Raw genomic sequence first — 21,785 nt, forward strand, 5'->3', positions numbered from 1 at the left:
TTTCACAATTGCTGATGTATGGCCTCAAGCACGCCTTACCACAATTTATAATGGTACACAAAGCAACCTTTAGCTATAGACTATAAGGTGCTTGTTTTAAAACATAAAAGATTCTTTTGTATCTTTTGCTTTTTATATTTATACTCTGTTCCTTACCTTTGGTAGGGGGAAACAAGAGTTACTTATTTTTGCTACCTTTAGCTGTAAGATGCTTAAAGGAGCTGGCCTTTCTCTGAGTTCCTTACCTTTGGTAGGGGGAAACTGCAGAGTCGATTAAAGGCTCGATTGACCAAATGTAAAATCCCAAATAAGAAGATTTTACTCGTTGAGTTTTTGTAAGAAACTGATTTTATTTGGAAATATCTTCGGTTTAAATAGGTGACATGAGAATCGCATCTTAAAGTAAATGGCCTACGCAGAGGCCTAAGTAAATAGTCCCCGCCTTATCGAGGTCCCACGCTCGGGCACATCTGCCTATCTTGAGCGGCGAGGACCTTATCTGTGGTCTCCCACTAAGGGACTATTTTAGGAGGCGGGGAACGATCTCAAGTGACTGACTCATGTAGTGTGCACTTAAATTACATGTTTTTGAGCAATGCACCCATGTCGCCTTAGATAACAAAATCCTAAATATAATTTATCGCTCTCGATTCATTTACATAAGATATGAACGGAGCCCAAAATTGTAAGTCTTTAAATATATTCGTGTTCATGTGTGAACAGTTATTAAGTTGATTTTTTTCGCAATTTCTCTCAGTGTGTTTTGTGTGTAATTTCCAATTTAAAATTTTATGTAAATAAAAGTAACTCAAATTTTTAAATCTCGAATACTTTGAAAATATACGAAAATACAGGTACTTTCACTCGAATTTCAAATCTAAACGACTTTAATAATACTTTGCAGTTCTGTAATTTTTCCCGCCGATGTAGGGTTACGTCAGACATTCTGTCTTAAGCATTTTATAAATATTTTTTTGATTTTTCTTATGCTTACTTCATCCGGAAGTTCTCCCAGTGTATTTTTGTCTCCTAACCCTGCTTTTTTTGTCATCGTGCTTAACTATACTTTGTGTTCTTTTTTTATTAATACATCTTTCTAACAATTAAATTAAATACAAACCGCAGGGTCTTAATTTATTTGAGACTGCGTTCGCGCTACGGTTGCTTCTATAGGCTTTGGTCACTCAATGGTGCTCCACGGGTTCTCCACTGGACGGCCTGACCAAAGACACTAGAATAACAAGATGCGTAACGCCATACGATTTTTTGGCACACGATTTTTTCGCCGTGGCTCTAGAGGTGGCTCCAGGCTCTCTCGAATTTTTGTTAGAGAGCGAGAGAGCGAAGAGCGCTACAGCGAACAGCTCTTTTCTATTATTCTAGTTATTCTAGTGTCTTTGGCCTGACTCGGTTTTATTCTATCTTTCTGCCCGCCTAAACAGTTAAATCCATCGCGTCAACTAACTGATCACTTTTCCCCTGATATTCACTAACCTGTGACTGCCCCAGTCAAACCTTGGGGTCTGGGCGGTGAAACTGCTGCGCAATGGATGCGAAGATTTTTCCAGATTAAATTTCCGGCTGGAAAACACATGCAAAAACTTAGACCGCGCACCGTTTTCTGGCGAGTAAAACACATTATGATAATATAATTCCGCACTAAAAAAAATGTACTCGCCGGCAGGTTATAATTTTACAACAAAACGAACTTTTCATGACTTGACGCCACGACGATTTGTTTAGAAAAGAAATAGAACGGAAACTCAAGTCGGGGTTTAAATGAATTTAAAATGGCCCTAAATTAGTACCCCAAGGCTAAGCGCATACTTCCCAAAGTCTGTCTATCAGGAGCTTTCATAAGAGCTTCAGTCGCCACTACAAAGCCAACAAGCACGGCATTCCGTATGGAACACGCTCTATGCCTTATTTTCTGTGTGGGGGCCTAGTTCATAGGGCTGACCCTCTGATATGCAGTTATTTCAAAAAGTGTGGATATTATGTTTGAATTATTCCTGAAATGTCCTTAAGCAAACGTCCTTTAAGGTGGTTTAGGGAACATTTTGGAACACGCTCTCCGATTGGAGATATTCCTTAAAAATTGGAATACATATTTTTTAGTTGCACATTTTATATACCTTCTTAAGTCCCATAAAATAAAGTCGTACATACATAGTTAGACCAAACTTTTCTAAAACATTTAGCTTTTATATTTTTAAGGATTCACCTGTAAATAACGAAAAATAAATAAATAAAAAAGTTCCCATGAAAAAAACTCCACCGTTCCGCCAAAGACCCTAGAATAACAAGATGCGTAACGCCATACGATTTTTTGGCACACGATTTTTTGGCCGTGGCTCTAGAGGTGGCTCCAGGCTCTCTCGAATTTTTGTTAGAGAGCGAGAGAGCGAAGAGCGCTACAGCTAACAACTGTATGTGTGCACACGTATGCTCATGCATTGTAAATTTGACAAAATATGCCCTTCACCTCAGAAGTTCTTAGACTTTAAATCTATATTATTTTTGATCAATTGGCACCATGCGAAAAATTCTTGTTTTGCATTGCCTTAACGTTATTATTGTTTGAAAATAGATTAGAAATAGCCAAATCTATGTACATATTATCACAAAAATAAATTTCAAAAATGGCTTTATATTAGAATATTTGTCATTAGAGTATTCATATTGAGGCGTGTGAAAAATTAATAAGGCAATGATTGTTGAGTGCTTGTGTCCGCACTTCGTGCCGCAAGATATGAACAAAGCAAAGACACTAGAATTATTCTAGTGTCTTTGATATGACTTTTGCAATAAACAGTTATCATATTTTTATGAAATTTATGAAATTACAGTAGTTATAATAATTTCTATTGTACTTCCTTTAATTATTTAGTATATTTATTAAGTCATTTGACTTAATATGATGTAACATTAACATTAAAAGTGTTTAAAAAAAATATTTCGCTTTTAAAAAATTGTCAGATGAAAGACAAATTAGAATTAAACAAAAATATAAATGTGTAAACGGATAAACGAATAATTCTAGTGTCTTTGCTTTGTTCATATCTTGCGGCACGAAGTGCGGACACAAGCACTCAACAATCATTGCCATATTAATTTTTCACACGCCTCAATATGAATACTCTAATGACAAATATTCTTACATAAAGTCATTTTTGAAATTTATTTTTGTGATAATATGTACATAGATTTGGCTATTTCTAATCTATTTTCAAACAATAATAACGTTAAGGCAATGCAAAACAAGAATTTTTCGCATGGTGCCAATTGATCAAAAATAATATAGATTTAACGTCAAAGAACCTCTAGGGTGAAGGGGATATTTTGTCCCATTTACAATGCATGAGCATACGTGTGCACACATACAGTTGTTAGCTGTAGCGCTCTTCGCTCTCTCGCTCTCTAACAAAAATTCGAGAGAGCCTGGAGCCACCTCTAGAGCCACGGCGAAAAAATCGTGTGCCAAAAAATCGTATGGCGTTACGCATCTTGTTATTATAGTGTCTTTGGTAATACCTAACATTTTTTCATTAAGTCAATGAACTCAAAATATGGAAATTAATTTATAAATATTTCCACTGTGTTATAAACCCTGTGTGTTATAAACCTGTGTTATATAAACCCGTGATAAAATTATAACATGTTATACATATAATTCTTTCGATTGATCAGAAATTAAATGTTTGATAAGAAAATGTACTAATTGTATTATATTATGGAATTAAGAATATATTTTTTGGTATATTATTATTATAAGTTTCATTAAATATCGATAGACATCTTGCTGTAGTGGACATGTACTATTATTACGGTTCCATATGGGCTAATTTTAGTTCTTTTAGAAATTCGGTCACACTATTGATGAAGAAGGTCAAAATAAAAACTAGCTCAGTCGAGACAAAAACGTATGTGTCAGTGTAGTAGATTAACGTATAGAAAAACTGCAACACAACTTAAGTGAGATTGCCATTCAATATGTTCGCCAACAAATTGTTGACCTGCTCGGCATTACTAATAATGTTATTTTTACTAAGCAGTACAGGTTAGTGCCAAGCCAATTAAACCCTTTTTAAAACAGCAATGAAATGCGTCGCATTGGAGGCCTTTGTTCAATGTGATAATACATCGCAGTTCTTTTTATATGTATATGTATGTCGTTTGTTCATCGCACATAATTTATTTTTCCGGTGCCGTTCACGTCGCCATATGCGTTAGTGTCTTATCGGCGTAATAAGGTGTAAACGGTTGAATTGCGAGTTTTGCCTTCGTAGATCAAGGGTTTTAAACCTATTTCAGTAATCTGGCTATCCTTTCATAACTCTTCTAGAAAAATGGTGTCGCTTACGTTCGTTAGCCCCGGAGAACATCCATTTTTACCCCTTTCGCTTATTTGTTCTGGCAATTTACAGTTTTGTATGCAGATAAAGTCATCCGCCACCGTATGCATCCATATTTATTTTATGCACTTAAAATATTTATATGCATGGGTGTATAAATCGGCATATCATATTAAATTTGTATCCGCCATATAGCATACTTTAGTTTTTGGTTACTATCTGTCAATTCATATAACAAGATTTTGGGTCATTTGTTCAATACCAATGTTAGACATTTGTGCACATAGTATATACAAAATAATATATGACATAAAAAAAACAATCTGTGATAAAATAACAACAAGAGATAACGCTATAGTCGGTTCTCTGACTATCAGACTATGATAAGCGGATAAGACAACAAAGACTTGGAGCTAGACTGGGCATATGTATGTACCTACATATTTGGGGAGACATATTAAAATAAACAATTTAAAACATTTTTTTTTATAGCATGCGTGATAAAATGTTTCGGCATAGCAACAGAAGGATAAATGATTAAATCAGAAAATATTTTTTATTTTTTAATTTGTAGTGTGTTCCTACTAATCTTATCTTGTTAAATAGTTCTATAACCAGACCGAATTTAAAATTCGATTTCGACCTTATACATTTGGTTTGTATAAATATTTGACAATATGTTACGGTACGGCCATTTTCATAGGATCTCTACAAATCACTGAAAACGGAAATAAATTGTCCATCAAGTCCAAACTCACTAATATAAATAACAAAGGGTAATTTTTTGATAAGAGAACAAAGGAAATACAATTAGAGCTAACCATATGTACATTTGAATCTCTAATAAATAATTTTTTTTTCACGTCAATTTAAAGAAAATTCCGATTTAATAAAGAAAAGCTTTAATATTTTTAAAAATTCTTCTTTTAGTGTTCTCTCAAAAGCTTATTGGCTTGCCGAGAGTCGGTAAAAATGTTAGTGATTTGTTTCTGGAACAAGCAAACCCACTGACCAGCAGCTCCTCAACAATCTCAACGTCTTCGACAACAACTGAGAAACCTATCACAACCAGATCAACTTCTACAATAACTCCGAGATCTACCACACCTTCAACGGAATCACCATCGACCACCGCACCAGTGATAAGCACGACCATTGCCCCGCAACCATATCCGCAACCATCCATTGGGGCTTGGAATACCTCTTGTATTATGCTTCAAATGGCGGCACAACTTAATTTTACCTATGAGGCTAGGGGTAAGAAAATAAATCCATATTTAGATTGCGATCGAATTACGGCATTGGTGAGGTATGGGCTCTATTAGATTTTATAGAAACTCGTCTCACAGTTTTAACATTTTAATGAACTTACTGAAATCGATAAGGCAAATATTTCAGTTTAGATTAAAAAGAGATGTACATATGTAAGGATATATGTATGTATATTATATATATTATATTTACATCACTGTACACATAGAAATGATAATCAAGTTTTCAGACAATAACGAGTGATGCACTAATGATGCACTAAGGGTAACGTAAGGATAAAGACGGAGCGCAAGTTTGTTGACCCATGTTGCCACGTCCACAAACCATTTTTTTTCCCATTTTATTCCCCAATATCTATCGATATCCCAGAAAAATTATAAAAGTTGCGTTCGCATTCACACTAGCTGAGTAACGGTTACCTCTTCGGGTATCTCTTTTGTTTTTAGTTTAAATCGAATGGTGTATCAAGACTTACATAAGTAGTACATCGTATATATAACTTAATAACTTTCACTCCGTTTTGGACCATTTATAATAGTTATCTTTTAAATAATTCATCAGTAAACCAGTATTTAACATATTAAAAAGTGTATAACAGGTAGAAGAAATCGTTTCCCAGTCGAGCTCAAGGAAGCTGGGTTCGGTAAAATCGAATTTATGAAATTTGAAAGCTGGAATAGTCTGTCCATCTATGCTAATGGGCAAACGCTTTTTATTAATTATTATTTGTACTTAAATAAGCAATTATACTTACTTCTAACTTCATATATTATTATAACTAAAAAAAACTTGCATCTTTGTAAGAATATCCGACTAACGAAGACTTTTATCTTTAGAGGGAAACTTTACCACCGGTCTGTACAACATCCCCAGCAACGCATCTGTTGAAGATGCAGAATGTAAAAGCCAGACTACTCAGTTTATTCATCTGATTTGGGGACCAGAAACATCAAAGCAATCATTAATTATGTATTTTAATAAAAGTAATGACACCACTGTGCTTTCCTTTATGCAAATTCATCTGGCTTTGCTGCCTGAGGATTTTCCAGATGCAAAGGGTAAGAAAATATAAAAAATAGTAGACAGATCTGTGTCGAATAATCCCCAATTCCAGAAAATCAAACGGTTCAGCTTATTACCAGGAGCGACGGAGCGTTTAAGACACCAGAAAATATGTCGTATCACTGCACTCGTGTTCAGAAGATAAATATGACTGAGACACTCGATGCTGAGCAGTTAATTGGTTGGATCAGCGTCAGTCATGTTCAGGTGGAGGCTTTCCGGAGGGCCAACGACACTGGTTTCTCAGTTGGACACGATTGCGATAGCTCGGAAACTTCGGATGTGGTTCCCATTGCCGTTGGAATTGCTTTAGCTGCATTAATTTTGGTGGTATTAATATCATATCTGTGTGCTAGGCGTCGTTCCACCTCCCGCGGTTACATGAGCTTCTAATAGAAGGACATCAGCTTAATTGGGCAGGTTGCGAATCAAAGGAGTATGGACAGCAAATTGTTAGAGAGAAATTTAAGATTGATTTTTATTATTGGAAGCCAAAATTGATTAGTTGAAGTTGAATTAGTTTTTTTTTCAAGAGGGTCATCGAAATCATCAAGCGCAATTGGGTTTAGAATAATAAAACGGTTCTTTAAAAACTTTTTTACGTCTCTGTCTTTGTAAGTGTCCGATATTGGTTCTTGTATGCTGATATTTGTGTTTTATTTAATTGGTTTGAGCAATGTAAATGTAAAATAAAAAAAAAATTTCTAAATAAATTAATCTCTATAATGTAGCTACCGTGTTAACCCTAAAAAGGTGGTGTCAGAGAGGACATTTCTATTGTTAAGGCAAAAACCTGTACGCAATACCAACAAGTATACATTCTATTCAAATGTTATATTTTTTAAACATTATTATTGGGGCATATAAATGTGTGTATTCCTGACCTTAACTGTAATAAATAATATTTAAAACCAAGCACAATAATGATTTTCGTTTGCTGGAAAGGGCTTATGGGAAAAATCTTAAAATCATTTTTAATTTTATACAATTTTTATTTTAAATTATTTTAATTGGTTAATTATTGCGCTGTTCCTGTTTAGATGAAATTCTACGCTCCTGCAGCTGACAAAATACATGACCTGAGCTGGGCATCATAAGTTGTTCCTTTAGCAACTCGAAACGCTCCTCGGCTAGTTCATAATCATTCTGCGCCAAGGCCACTAGGCCCAGATTGTACCTGGCTTCAAAGTTCATCGGCTGAAGTTGCAGAGCTCCCTCAAACCGTTCGCGTGCTAATATTAGGTTGTGCGAGTCCAATTCCACTATGCCGGCGTTGATCAATCCTGGCGCATTGTTTTTTAGCGATCCTATTTCATGTAACTGGTTAACGCAATGGGAGGCCATTTCTAGGTTGCCTAACTGAAATATACGTTATGTTTTTAAGTACAAAGTGCATGTACTTTATTACACGGTACCTATAAACTGCTAGAGTAAAATGACATTTAAATTAGAGTTCGATAGAGTAAAAGGGTATACTTTATTCGTTGAAAGATATGTAACAGATAGATAGATAGAAGCGCATGCTTATATCCTAAACTTGCTACGCCTACTCAAACGACCACAAACTTTCCCAAACTACGGCGCCCACCCTAGGAAGTATATAAATTAAGAAAAGTAAGCCCCGCAGAGGGTTCCTCGCTGCAGTCACTGGAACCTGTCCGATCGCCGATGGATGTTTCTCCGGAGATCGGAGGTGATAATTCCCAATTGATGAATTAGGATGGCTTCTGGCCTAGATGAGCTTATGAGCTGGTAGGTGCTCTTTATTCACTGGATCTCAAATAAGAACTGACTTAAAAGCTAACATATAAAGAGCTTCATAGCTTCCGGCCAAATGCTTGGTCAGCAATTTGACAGGTGCTGGAGTGCGGACGATCAGTCCGGTTAACTCAGTTGACTTATATGTTCTTTATCTAGCCAAGTTGAACTCGCCATGTCCTTCTGTCCACCTGTGTGAACATTGAAACCTCGGGACTTATAAAAGATAAAAAGTTAAAAAATAATACAAAATGTTTACTTTTCTATATTTACATTTGCCTTGCCAATTTCTATCGAAATACCAAACACATTTGTTAAACAACGTTAAACCTAAAATATAAATATCCAAAATGTAAACGATTAGCTTATGTATATGCATATTGGAAAAGTGAAATATTTATTGTTTTCGTGTAGTATTGCACCAATTGCAGACTTGTCTACAAATATAAGAGGATTTCTTCAAATAGGCAATAAGCTTTCGGGATTCATTTCCGCGTCGTCATCTACATCGTCTCTGCTTTGTAGTGGTCGGCCAGTTTTGGGACGTTCTGCGGGAGGTCCCAAAGGATCAAACTGCAGAACTGTAATGATATAAAGTATAATAGGATACAAAATTCGCTAGCAGTGTGACAAAACTTTACTGGACGTGTAGGGGCTCTGAGTATGGACTACGCTATTAAAATTTTCACCAACTTCTTTCAAGTGTTCTTCATTTGACTGTCTGATAGCTATAGGGTTAACTTAAAATAATCACTGGAACAGAGTAAAATGTACAAACTTACATCGCAAGCGGTTGCTAAACTTTGCCGCTGAAGGGAATCGCTGCTGCTGGTATCGCTGCTCGCTCTGACGTTCCTGCTGTTGGCTTTGCAGACGGGTGTATTCCGATGCGTACCTCTCATACAGGTCCCCTAATTCCAGCGACTTGGTAACTTGCATAAGAGCTCGTATGCAAGTTAGGTTGTCTGGAAATCGTGCGTGTATCTTTTGAAAAAGGCCGAGGTACTGTTTGGTAGGCAGATATGAGTTGCGAAAGCAGCTGGCAATACGTAACATTAGGTTGGGATCATTAGGATCGGCTAATACCGCTCTTTCATAGTAAAAAAGTGCCCGTTCCGTGGCCTGAAGCTTGATGTAATATGAACCGATTGAGCTTGCGATTCCGATGTCGCTCATGTTTATGCGGTACGCCTCGTTATAGTACTGATTTGCTTCTTGATGGTCTTGAATCTGCTCGTAAAGCGAGCCGACCTTTTCAAACAGCCTTGAATCGATGTCAGAGGCAGAAATGCCAACTACCTGAAGGTAGGCTTGAAGAGCCGCCCCTGGCGTAAAATTAGATATAAGTCCGCTTTCCAATCTGCGCTCCTGCAGCTTGGCAAGCTGGTAAAATACATGACTGTGCTGAACTGAGCTGGGCAACATAAGTTGTTCCTTTAGCAACTCGAAACGCTCCTCGGCTAGTTCATAATCATTCTGCGCCAAGGCCACTAGGCCCAGATTGTACCTGGCTTCAAAGTTCATCGGCTGAAGTTGCAGAGCTCCCTCAAACCGTTCGCTTGCTAATATTAGGTTGTGCGAGCCCAATTCCACTATGCCGGCGTTGATCAATCCTGGCGCATTGTTTTTTAGCGATCCTATTTCATGTAACTGGTTAACGCAATGGGAGGCCATTTCTAGGTTGCCTAACTGAAATATACGTTATGTTTTTAAGTACAAAGGGCATACACTTTATTATAATAAACGGTACCTATAAACTTTGGGCTAGAGTAAAATTACATTTAAATTAGAGTTGATATAATAAAGAATTATCAGCAGATAGTTTTTTTTAAGTAAGTGCATTCGTATTATCTTTGTGCGTTGTCATTTGCAATGCTGGCAATTGGCCTTTTTTTTGCTGTAAAATCTGCACGAAAGGTGGCGGGATGTACTTTTGAACTGCCAGAAACGGGAATTCTCGCTACTCTTAAAGTATAAGGGTATTCTTTATTCGTTGAAAGAAATGTATCAGATATATACATAGATAGAAGCGCATGCTTGTATCCTAAACTTTCCACTCCTACTCTAACGATCACAAACTGTCCCAAACTACCGCGCCCACCCTTGGAAGTATATATGTTCTTTATCTAGCCAAGTTGAACTCGTCATGTCCTTCTGTCCACCTGTGTGAACTTTGAAATCTTGGGACTTATAAAATATAAAAAGTTAAAAAATAATACAAAATGTTTACTTTTCTATCGAAATACCAAACACATTCAGGGCACGAACACTCTAGCGCCTACAAACTGCAAATTTTTAACAAAATTTAAAAATCTTTCGATTTATTTACCAGTTACTCATAGGGTATACTAGATTCGTTGAAAAGTATGTTACAGGCAGAAGGAAGCGTTTCCGACCCTATATAGTATTTATATTCTTGATCAGGATCAATAGCCAAGTCGATCTGGCCATGTCCGTATGAACATCAAGATCTGAGGTACTATAAAAGCTAGAAGGTTGAGATTCAGCATGCATATTCATACGGACAGACGAATATATGTCCCTTCTGTCTGTTACATACTTTTTAACGAACGTTGTATACCCTTTTACTCTACGAGTAACGGGTATAATGTATGGTGCTAGTAGAGCCCTTGGGCGAAGACAATTTCGACACATGGAAAATTCAGGCGTTATTAATAAAAAACTATTTGTTAAATGATGTCAACGAGACTCTTTTAAAATACAAAGATAACTTCGCACAGTCCTCAAGCGAAGATTCAAAGGCTAAGTTCGACCTCATTTTGGCCATGTCGACATCGGAACTAAGGCATACTAAGAACTGCGGAACTGCAAACTAGTTACATACTTTTCAACAATGTTTAGTTTTTTCTTCGTTTTATTGTTTGTCCTGTGCATTTTTATCTGTACTCCAAAAGCACTGTGGCCACGCCCCTCCTTTCACCTACAAAACGGTAACGCCCACAATGAAGCTGAATGCTTTAAATCAACATTTTAGTTTTCATAGTTCCTAAGATCGAGGCGTTCATACGGACAGACTCGAAAATTGATCCAGGTCAAGAATATATTTACTGCATATGGTCAAAAACGTTTTCTTCTACCTATACTTTGCTCTTACTTTTTACTTTCTTCTATTCTTTTACTCTATGAGTAACATGTATAACAATGATTATTCATTTATATGTGTATCACTCGTCAAGATTCCTTATCAAACTAATTTTGTCTTATAACATTCAGTTTGTTTTATTATTTTTGTAAGCATTGGAAAAAAAACCCCAAAAATTGATAAAGAAGTACAAGTAACGACCAAATACTTATAATAATTCATTGGAAATCAAAAACAAGTCGCCGAGACTACTGCATGAATTGGTAGCTTCTTGAATTTTTGACTTACGCTGCTGATCAAACTTGCTGCTGCGACATCCAAAACAAAAGTGTTGGCATAACAGTTTTTGGCGGTTTTTGAGCGTTGCGTGTGACGTCACTAGAACCTACATGCTTAGTCTGAAATTTCTTGCTTTTATATTTTCCGAGATCTCGATTAAATTGGCTAGTATACCTTTTTTATCTACTAAATTGCCTGACACCCACTATCTAAGTAAGAAGTATCTGAGAGTCGAGAATCTTGACTAAAGCTTTTTCTCTTGTTTTGTACTTCATATGAAACTTACACTAATATAAATAAAACTCAGGTTGGTCAGAGCGCTGGCGGTCATGGATCCCTCACTCTTGCGGTCGTACATTTGCAACGTCTCAATTGCTTGATGAACGTCATTTTGTCGGAGATATACTAAGGCTTTGTTAAGTTCAAGTTCGTTGGCCAACCATGCAAGATTTGAAGTTTTAATGATTTCAATGCACCAATTATACCCTGGAAAACAAAAAATATATACATCAGCAATATTTGAATGTACGTCAAATTAGCTGATTTGAATGGTGGAATTTAGAAAATGACTTTTTGTGCCCGTTACTCGTAGAGTAATGTATAATGTAATGGTAAAGAGTATATTAGATTCGTAGAAAAGTATGTAACAGGTCGAAGGAAAAGTTTCCGACCAACGAACACCTGCACAAGCCGAGCTCCAAGAATCTGTTTGGCAGCCCGTGGGATTCTAGGAAGACTGCAGTTGGTCTATTGGGAACAGCGAAGCCGACGTCGATCCTCTGCCAACAAGGGCAGCAGAGCCGACAGCTAAAGACTCACAGCTTGTTCGGGACAGTATAGGTAGTCTTAGTTTCTAATTAGATTTTAATAAATAATGTCGTTGTTCTCACTTCAACTTGAAGTCTAATTCATTTACTTTAATACCACATTTGTGGTATAAATTTTTTACCCGTTGCTCGTAGAGTAAAAGCAAAGACCCTAGAATAACAAGATGCGTAACGCCATACGATTTTTTGGCACACGATTTTTTGGCCGTGGCTCTAGAGGTGGCTCCAGGCTCTCTCGAATTTTTGTTAGAGAGCGAGAGAGCGAAGAGCGCTACAGCGAACAGCTCTTTTCAACGCACAAAGTGATAGCAGACATCTGTATGTGTGCACACGTATGCTCATGCATTGTAAATTTGACAAAATATGCCCTTCACCTTAGAAGTTCTTAGACTTTAAATCTATATTATTTTTGATCAATTGGCACCATGCGAAAAATTCTTGTTTTGCATTGCCTTAACGTTATTATTATTTGAAAATAGATTAGAAATAGCCAAATCTATGTACATATTATCACAAAAATAAATTTCAAAAATGACTTTATATAAGAATATTTGTCATTAGAGTATTCAGCTTGCGTCGTGTGAAAAATTAATAAGGCAATGATTGTTGAGTGCTTGTGTCCGCACTTCGTGCCTCAAGATATGAACAAAGCAAAGACACTAGAATAATTCTATTGTCTTTGATATTACTTTTGCAATTTAATTTAATTGCATATTTAATTATTTAGTATATTTATTAAATCATTTGACTTAATATGATGTAACATTAACATTAAAAGTGTTTCAAAAAAAATATTTCGCTTTTAAAAAATTGTCAGATGAGAGACAAATTAGAATTAAACATAAATATAAATGTGTAAACGGTAGCTAATTCGAGCGGCGATTTTAACAAACAAATTTAAAAAGCTTTAAAATTAAAATAGTCAGGGCGCGAATTTTTAAAAATTTTTTTATTTTATCATATTGCTAGGAAATTAGCAAAAACTACCCTAATATCAAAGACACTAGAATATTCTAGTGTCTTTGCTAATATGTACCATGTAAATTCGTTTCTTCGATCAGAATTGATTTCGGCCCGAAAATCGTCTTCTAGCACAACACGCACACTTATACGAGTTCTCGTCTCTTGTTTTTACTCACACAAGCAAGCAAATTATATTTTTAGATTTCTTACGCTCTCAGCGGGAGTGAGCCGAAAGAGAGTAATTTTGGCCGTCACCAAAAAAGTGGCTGCATAGTGCCAAACCAATGTATGGCCGTTACGCATCTTGTTATTCTAGTGTCTTTGGTAAAAGGGTATATATATACTATAATAGATTCGTTGAAAAGGTTTTAACAGGCAGAAGGAAGCGTTTCCGACCATATAAAGTATATATTCTTGATCAGGATCAATAGCCGAGTCGATCTGGCCATGTCCGTCTGTCCGTATGAACGTCAAGATCTTAGAAACTATAAAAGTTAGAAGGTTGAGATTAAGCATATAGGTTCAAGAGACATAGACGCAGTGCAAGTTTGTAGATCTATGTAGCCAATCCCACTATAACTCCCATATTTTTGCCCAACGTTTTGATATTTTTTCATATTTTTATTAGTCCTGTAAATTTCTAACGATTTGCCAACAAACTGTTTTACAAGGCTAATAAAAACATGAAAAAATATCAACACATTTCTTAATGGTGTGGCCGTGGCAGTTTTTTGTGGTTTGTGAGAGTTAGAATGGGCGTCGCATTTTTTGTTGCGTGGCAACGTCTCTATAATCTGTATCGACGGATCAAGAAAATATATACTTAATATGGTCGGAAACGCTTCCTTCAGCGTGTTACATACTTTTTAACGAACGTAGCATACCCTACTCTACGAGTAGCGCGTATAATGAGTATTGCTAGTAGAGCTCTTGCGCGAAGACAATTTCGACACCTGGAAAATACAAATGCAGGCATTATTGATAAAAAACGATTCGTGAAAATATGTCAACGGAACTCTTTTAAAACCCAAAAAATACTTCGCGCAGTCCTCAAGCGAAGATAAAAAGGTTAAGTTCGACCTCATTTTGGCCATGTCGACATCGGAAATAAGGCATACTAAGAACTGCGGAACTGCAAACTAGTTATGGAAATAGCTGTATAGCTACAGGGCCTTAAAGCCGCACTGTTGAAATCCCTGGTTGTACTGAAAATGAATGCAGGCAGAGATATGAGAAGTCACATAGATATAATTTCAGATTTAGTAGACTAAATAAAAGAAGTTGATCTCATGAATATGACATGTACTCAAACATCTGTTAACCATCTTGCTACTATCCAGTATCCCGTTAATCTCAACGGAGGCATTTAAAATAAATTTAATAGACGAGTACGAAGCAAGAAATAGAAATACAAGCGAGTCAACGCCTTGAGCATTACTGGTGCATAAGAAGTACAATCCCAAGAAACCGAACCTATTAAACCTATTTAGGTTCAAATGTTACAGCTGCGGAAAAGTCGGTCACCGTGCAGCTGAGTGCAGTTCAAAGCCAATAAAGAACCAGACTGATAACATGTACATCAACATAGCTAATTATTTAAACAGTGATTTTATTAACTCTGGAAAAACATCAGATCCTGGAGACTGCAGAAGGATCAAAGCTCAGACTGGCAAATAATGAGGCCACCCAAGAAAAGGATGTGGATCCGTACAGTTCTCCCCAAACAACAAGTTCACCACTAGCCTGAAAATCACTTTTTACGGACCAGTTTACGAAATATGCATCAAGGAGAAGCAAGGGGAAGAAGCCGTTTCACGTTCCTAATCAATATCGACCTTAAACCAGTGTCAGGCGATCAAGCAGAAAATGACAACCCAGATGACAAGGCAATCGACCAGTTGATCCAGAGGACTCTGAGTCAGATGATACACAGACGGAACTTGAATCAGAGATGAAACGTGGTCGCGGAAGACCTAAGAAGCTATTAACAGGTAAACCAGGAAGGCCCAAACTAAGCTCATAATGGTAAAATTAAAGTCATTGAAAAAGAACAATACCTGGATAGTTGTCGATCGTCAGAAAAACCATATCGAAAAGAAGTGGGTGTTACAAACAAAATATTTGCCCGACAGAAAGATATATACCGAAAAGCTCGCCTGCTCGCAAAAGGGCTTACGCAATGCCAAGGCAATGATTACGACGAGACCTTCTCTCCAGTGTCCAGAATGAGCTCCATACGATTTTTAAAAACCTTAGCTACGGAACTCGGATTGGATGTTCATCAGTTCTAATTCAACAGCGCCTACTTAAATGGAGATATCGAAGAAGAGAACATCCCCCTGAATTCCAAGAAATATTGACAGCAAAGGAGAAGAAGATATACATATGGCCCCGAGAATGTTTGCAAGTTGAGAAAGGCTATATATGGCCTAAAGACGAGTGGACGAAAATGGTACAGAATGCTGGAAAGGAAACTCAAAGATTTGAATCTTAACGGAATACATATCGTATCGCTTGCCGTAGACCTCGTAATAGCGACGAATGACACCCGAATGCTGCGTCAGTTGAAGCATGAGTTGTCCAAAAAACAGATGAAAGATTTGAGCAAGCTATCGCATTGTTTGGGCATAGAATTTAAACAAAGTGAAGGCAAGACAGAGTTTACCATGGGCTAGTCGAATTATATAGCAGACGTCCTGAAACGTTTCAAAACTGCAAGCCCGTAAACACGCCAATCAACACGATTGAAAAATTAACAACAGAAATTTCCCCCACCACCGAAGGCGAAAAGAAAGAAATCTTCAATGTGCCATATCAATGTGGTTATCAATGCCTAAATGTGGTTAGCAGTATTAACGCGCCCTGATATTAAACTTGCAGTAAGCGCACTAAACCAATATAATACCATTTTTTTTTTCAAAAATGTGGGCGTAGCAGTTTTGGGTGGTTTTAGGTTTAAGAGTGGGTGTGCAAAAAGTTTTTTTTTGGAAAATCGATTAAAATTTACAAGACTAATAAAATTATGAAAAAATATACAACAATTTTTCAAAAATGAGGGCGTCGTAGTTTGTAGTAGTGTGGGCGTGTCAGTTTTGTGCGGTTTGTGGGCGTTAGAGTGGGCATGGCAACCTGGGTTACATACTGTTACATACTTTTTAACGAATCTAGTATACCCTTTTACTCTACGAGTAACGGGTATAATTATACAACAATAATTATTATAATACCCTGAATTTATGTTTTATCCTACCTGCTGTATTTTATCTCAGTCGTACTCACCATCATTATAGTTATCTTCGATAAAAGGTGATATTAAGTCTACAATCATTGTAATAGATCGTTTAACGGCATTACGACGTTCATTTCTATATACGGCCAGCTCGTCTTTCTTAAGTGCTTGGACAACATAACGATGTTTCACTGTGGCTGCAAACTTTACGGTCTCGTTCAGTTTACCGCCACCTTCTGCCTTAATAACCGAGCCCGTGACTGGTTCGTTGTTTAAAGACTGGTACCCGTCGGTTTCGCCAATTTGTTGAATCGGCTCAGCCTGCTGTTGAAGTTTAATGATATTCGTCTCACTCTCCATATCCGATTCTATTGCTTCGGTTTGGACATCACAAAGTCTCCGAAAGGCCAACTTTACTTTCTCCACATCGCCCAAGGCGAAGTAGCAGAGTAAGAGGTGAATGCTACTTCTAATGTTTGCCCGCTCCGTCATGATGAACTCAAAGCTAGAAGCAGCATCTGAATAAGAGCCCATGCGAATAAAAAGGATTCCAATGTTTTCACGGATCTTTAGCCTTAACTGACTTAAGCTCTTTGGTACAGAATCAAGGGCCATGCGGTACATTTTAACCGCCTTTTGGTAAATACCCATGCTGTAGTAGATGTTACCCATATTTAGTTTTAGCTGATTGACGTGTGGAAACATCTTGTTTTTGGCCATAATGCTGTAGGTATTGAGGGCTTCGATGTGCATCTCACTCCGTTCGTATTGCTCCGCGAGATTAAAAAAAACCTATAGTCCATATATATTAAAGTTTTAAATTATCCTTCTAGTCGTGCTTACCGCATATGTCAAATCGAAGTTGTGATAAACATTTTCACCGTGCTGGTCTCGAAATTGGTGTAATGTTCTATCCAATGAGAATGCTTCTTTGGCTTTACTCAATGCCTCGGCCAATTTTGTATCCAGGTTCAATAATTTATTGGGTGAGCCTTGCCAGGCCAAAACTATAGATGACTCCAAGAGCTTCACAATTTTTTCCTCTAGATTTTTATACTTCATTTGTGGGCTATAATTTGAATTATGTAAAACGTAATATAAGTTGGTTAGTATTCAGACTTTGGTTAACTCGCTACATAATAATCGACTAAAAGGATCAGATCATTGCTAGTTCCTGATAAGCTTGGAAATGCTTAAGACTTTTCCTTGTTGTTTTGTAAAATTTACAGAGAGAAGAATGAAAAAAGACAGAATTAAAATAACATTTTTAAATTCCACTATGTTTAAAAATTATGTTATGTTAAAAAATTCATAATTATTTACACACAGCTTTTTTAATTCATTTTTGCCTTTTTTATTGAATTTAAACGAAATATTTTATATGGAATATGAGCAATGGAAGTACCGCCTGATTTATGTCTTTCAAGAACTTGGTTGGTACTCGGCCCTTGTGGCATGGAGCATTGCCCTGCTGCAAGATCCAGTCATTCTTGGAGAACAGTCTATTTCCTGAGGTCAATGCGTGCTCATTTAAGATATGGAGGTATCCTGTTTGATTTACTGTACCCTCTATCGGTACCATGTCTCCAAACCCATAGTAGCTTAAACAGCCCCAGAACATCACCGTGACACCACCAAACCGATTGATTGGCTGAACGGCATTACCCTTTAGTTGTATTGGGAAATGCATAAATTGCTTGCTAAAGGATCCCTGAAACTGAAACGCAACTTCATCAGTCCATAAAATATCAAACCAGAATTCGAGAGGCTTCTCTTTTTACTCCAAGGCAAATGCCAGACGATTTTCCTTGTTTCTTGGGGTAATATTAAATACTGCACGAATAACATAGGAGTTGATGTCAACTTCCTTCATTCTGCGACGCAGTGTACTATCGCTAATATGTTCTCTAACTAAATTTTTCGATGCTGCGGCAATTTTAACGGGACTTATGGTGGGATTATATAGTACAACTCCTATAATGTGTCTGCAGTCTCTTGGGTTCAATGCAACTTTTCGGTTAGTTCTCTTTTTATTTTCCAAAATTCCCAATCCAATGTCCTTTTTTTTTACCTAATTGTACACAGTTTTACGTGATATTTTGTATAACTCAGCTAATTTGGATGCAGAAGTACCAGCCTTAATTTTAGTGACAATCTCGGCTCGATGCTCAACTGATAGCTCCTTTGTTTTTGCCATTTTACAAATTTAATGCTTAGTTTTATCTATTAACATAACTGTTAACAGTTAGTTTAAGTTCCAATTAAGCGATCAACATCAACTAGAACTTTACTAGACTAATCTTCAATTTGCACTGTGCAAATAATTTTGAAGCTTAAAAATTGTGTGTAAATACTTCTGACAACAGACAAGTTTAATGCTTCTATTTTTAGCCCATGAACAGTTATTTTTTCCACTTCTTGACAATTGACAACAGAAAAAAAGCACGTTGTGTAAATACTTTTGACCACCTCTGTATGCTTGTAAGTTTATAAGGTGCAAGTGAATAAATACATGAATATAGATTCAGTATACCTTTAACTTCAGTACCTTTCTATTTATTTTTTTTTTACGATTTTTGATAACCCCTTTGATGCAACCGTCCTCTAAAAATAATTTTCTTACTTACTTTACATCCTTTATGGCATCCACAGCGGCTCTTGACGAGAGCGTTTGTTGCTTCGCCTTCTCCAGGAAAAATTGTTCGAACCTTTGATGAGCAGACTCGCAATTAGCAGCGTAGCCCACAGCCCGGACTGCTGTTGATGGTCTTGCAAGACCTGATTTATCGCCTCCTGTTGCCCGACTGCTGGCCAGATTGCCGCGCTGAATTACAGAAATTACACAGCGTTTTAAATTTTTTTTTTTTCAAAACTCACTGAAAAAAGCTGTGAAGTGGGGGGTCTGGGTCTGCCCGCCGCCGTGGGTGGGGGAGGCGGAACCGCTTCATGTTCGGAAACAGGCTCCGGTAATCTTTGCGTTCCGTTAGCAGTTATTTGAGAAGTCATTTTTGTCTCACCGCACTACACGCGTATAATAAGGTTCTCAATCAATATGAACGGTTTTGGGGGTTGGTCTTTGTTTTGGTTGAGTTGCCTTGGTGATCACGTATAAGCAGCACATGCGTAAAAGAGGTGAATAAATACCAATTAAATGTATAATGTAAGAAGGTTGCGGTATTTATTAAACCAAATCATTTTGGTTTATTTTATCATTTTATACTAAGACATTTCTATAAAAGTTTGAATAAGTTTAGTTAATTGTTATCTGATTTAATATAAAACATAAAACCCAATTTCAATTGTTAAAATATTATTATCAGTCGGAAACGCTTCCTTCTGTCTGTTACATACTTTTCAACGAATCTAGTATACCCTTTTACTCTACGAGAAACGGGTATGGACCATACCGTATGGTTTACCTCCACCTTCTGCGCTTATAACCGAGCTCGTGTCTTGTTCGTTGTCTGGTGCACGTCGATTTCGCCACATTGTTGAATCGGCTCAGCCTGCTGTTGAAGTTTAATGATATTCGTCTCACTCTCCATATCCGATTCTATTGCTTCGGTTTGGACATCACAAAGTCTCCGAAAGGCTAACTTTACTTTCTCCACATCGCCCAAGGCGAAGTAGCAGAGTAAGAGGTGAATGCTACTTCTAATGTTTGCCCGCTCCGTCATGATGAACTCAAAGCTAGAAGCAGCATCTGAATAAGAGCCCATGCGAATAAAAAGGATTCCAATGTTTTCACGGATCTTTAGCCTTAACTGACTTAAGCTCTTTGGTACAGAATCAAGGGCCATGCGGTACATTTTAACCGCCTTTTGGTAAATACCCATGCTGTAGTAGATGTTACCCATATTTAGTTTTAGCTGATTGACGTGTGGAAACATCTTGTTTTTGGCCATAATGCTGTAGGTATTGAGGGCTTCGATGTGCATCTCACTCCGTTCGTATTGCTCCGCGAGATTAAAAAAAACCTATAGTCCATATATATTAAAGTTTTAAATTATCCTTCTAGTCGTGCTTACCGCATATGTCAAATCGAAGTTGTGATAAACATTTTCACCGTGCTGGTCTCGAAATTGGTGTAATGTTCTATCCAATGAGAATGCTTCTTTGGCTTTACTCAATGCCTCGGCCAATTTTGTATCCAGGTTCAATAATTTATTGGGTGAGCGTTGCCAGGCCAAAACTATAGATGACTCCAAGAGCTTCACAATTTTTTCCTCTAGATTTTTATACATTATTTGTGGTCTATAGTTTGTATTATGTAAAACGTAATATAAGTTGGCTAGTATTCAGACTTTGGTTAACTCGCTACATAATAATCGACTAAAAGGCAGGAGTAGATCATTGCTTGTTCCTGATAAGCTTGGAAATGCTTAAGACTTTATATACATACATATATGCTCGAATATAGCATTCTCCCTTGTTTTTTTTTTTGTAGAGTTTACAGAGAGAAGAATGAAAAAAGACAGAATAAAAAGACAGTTTTAAAGCCCACTTTATGTTTAAAATTTTTCCAATAAAATAAATATAAATTTCTTTAGTACACTCAGGGGTATCATTCGGGATTTGACCCAAACATTAAGAGCAAGACACCTACACATTGCTGACGTATCACAATCACAACTACATCAAATATTGTTAATTTCAATTTTCAAAATTTCAATATTTGGAAGCAAACTAGCGCTGCGGGTTTGTCTCTAGAAAATTCATGCTTAATCCTGAGATCTCCACGCTCATACGGACAGACAGACAGACGGACATTACTCGGCTATTGATCCTGATCAAGAATACAGATACATGTACATTATAATGTCGGAAACGCTTCATTCTTCCTGTTACATACTTTTCAACGAATCTAGTAGTTACTCTACGATAAACGGGTATAAAAACTCCTATTTATTGAAGTACAAGAGAAAACGCTTCCGGCC

At 36.9% G+C, this 21,785-nt stretch overlaps 2 protein-coding genes and 2 pseudogenes across 3 annotated transcripts, besides 20 other annotated features; 1 reads left to right on the plus strand and 3 right to left on the minus strand.

Moving 5' to 3' along the window:
- Positions 1-722: part of a mobile genetic element that runs on past the window's edge.
- A 501-nt stretch (positions 723-1,223) lies between these two features.
- Positions 1,224-1,374: a mobile genetic element.
- A 110-nt stretch (positions 1,375-1,484) lies between these two features.
- Positions 1,485-1,774: a mobile genetic element.
- Positions 1,775-2,286: 512 nt separating this feature from the next.
- Positions 2,287-2,825: a mobile genetic element.
- Positions 2,826-3,031: 206 nt separating this feature from the next.
- Positions 3,032-3,527: a mobile genetic element.
- Positions 3,528-3,887: 360 nt separating this feature from the next.
- Lamp1 lies at positions 3,888-7,602 on the plus strand. Its single transcript, NM_136267.5, has 4 exons — positions 3,888-4,060; positions 5,286-5,612; positions 6,464-6,685; positions 6,742-7,602. Exons 1-4 carry the CDS (start codon positions 3,994-3,996, stop codon positions 7,080-7,082), a joined length of 957 nt encoding a protein of 318 aa, NP_610111.3. The 5' UTR covers positions 3,888-3,993; the 3' UTR covers positions 7,083-7,602.
- Positions 4,693-4,733: a mobile genetic element.
- Positions 5,953-6,048: a mobile genetic element.
- Positions 6,250-6,316: a mobile genetic element.
- Positions 7,603-7,703: 101 nt separating the features above from the next.
- Positions 7,704-8,175, minus strand: CR42545 (annotated as a pseudogene).
- Positions 8,176-8,310: 135 nt separating this feature from the next.
- Positions 8,311-8,412: a mobile genetic element.
- A 35-nt stretch (positions 8,413-8,447) lies between these two features.
- Positions 8,448-8,588: a mobile genetic element.
- A 202-nt stretch (positions 8,589-8,790) lies between these two features.
- On the minus strand, positions 8,791-19,922 carry nompB (no mechanoreceptor potential B). 2 transcript variants are annotated; one of them, NM_165385.4, is made up of 8 exons: positions 19,726-19,922; positions 19,476-19,672; positions 17,692-17,917; positions 16,899-17,619; positions 12,118-12,315; positions 9,230-10,123; positions 9,089-9,175; positions 8,791-9,028 (listed from the first exon to the last, which is right to left on the minus strand). In NM_165385.4, the coding sequence occupies exons 1-8, from the start codon at positions 19,852-19,854 to the stop codon at positions 8,907-8,909; spliced, it is 2,574 nt and encodes an 857-aa protein (NP_724347.3). In that variant the 5' UTR covers positions 19,855-19,922; the 3' UTR covers positions 8,791-8,906. The 2 variants fall into 2 exon arrangements, with proteins under 2 accessions (NP_724347.3, NP_523613.4); NM_078889.5 differs by lacking the exon at positions 9,089-9,175 and having other exon boundaries at positions 8,819-9,028; positions 9,230-10,136; positions 12,116-12,315; positions 16,899-17,640.
- Positions 10,794-10,960: a mobile genetic element.
- Positions 11,417-11,549: a mobile genetic element.
- Positions 11,874-11,985: a mobile genetic element.
- Positions 12,451-12,502: a mobile genetic element.
- Positions 12,800-13,943: a mobile genetic element.
- Positions 13,969-14,278: a mobile genetic element.
- Positions 16,532-16,754: a mobile genetic element.
- Positions 18,340-19,268: a mobile genetic element.
- A 245-nt stretch (positions 19,923-20,167) lies between the features above and the next one.
- Positions 20,168-20,244: a mobile genetic element.
- A 38-nt stretch (positions 20,245-20,282) lies between these two features.
- Positions 20,283-21,092, minus strand: CR42546 (annotated as a pseudogene).
- Positions 21,093-21,573: 481 nt separating this feature from the next.
- Positions 21,574-21,718: a mobile genetic element.
- Positions 21,719-21,785: the final 67 nt, after the last annotated feature.

This window comes from Drosophila melanogaster, chromosome 2L (assembly GCF_000001215.4).
Source record: "Drosophila melanogaster chromosome 2L".
Taxonomy (NCBI): domain Eukaryota; kingdom Metazoa; phylum Arthropoda; class Insecta; order Diptera; family Drosophilidae; genus Drosophila; species Drosophila melanogaster.

Bases quoted from the DNA above. Each gene is read 5' to 3' on its own strand.
- nompB (NM_165385.4), bottom strand. From the start codon at position 19,854: ATGACTTCTCAAATAACTGCTAACGGAACGCAAAGATTACCGGAGCCT. The intron at 17,620-17,691 runs GTAAGCACGACT...AATCTCGCGGAG, and splicing joins ACTTCGATTTGACATATGCG to CAATACGAACGGAGTGAGAT. The intron at 9,176-9,229 runs GTAAGTTTGTAC...TTAACCCTATAG, and splicing joins GTTTAGCAACCGCTTGCGAT to CTATCAGACAGTCAAATGAA.
- Lamp1 (NM_136267.5), top strand. From the start codon at position 3,994: ATGTTCGCCAACAAATTGTTGACCTGCTCGGCATTACTAATAATGTTA. The intron at 4,061-5,285 runs GTTAGTGCCAAG...TTCTTCTTTTAG, and splicing joins ATTTTTACTAAGCAGTACAG to TGTTCTCTCAAAAGCTTATT. The intron at 6,686-6,741 runs GTAAGAAAATAT...CCCCAATTCCAG, and splicing joins GGATTTTCCAGATGCAAAGG to AAAATCAAACGGTTCAGCTT.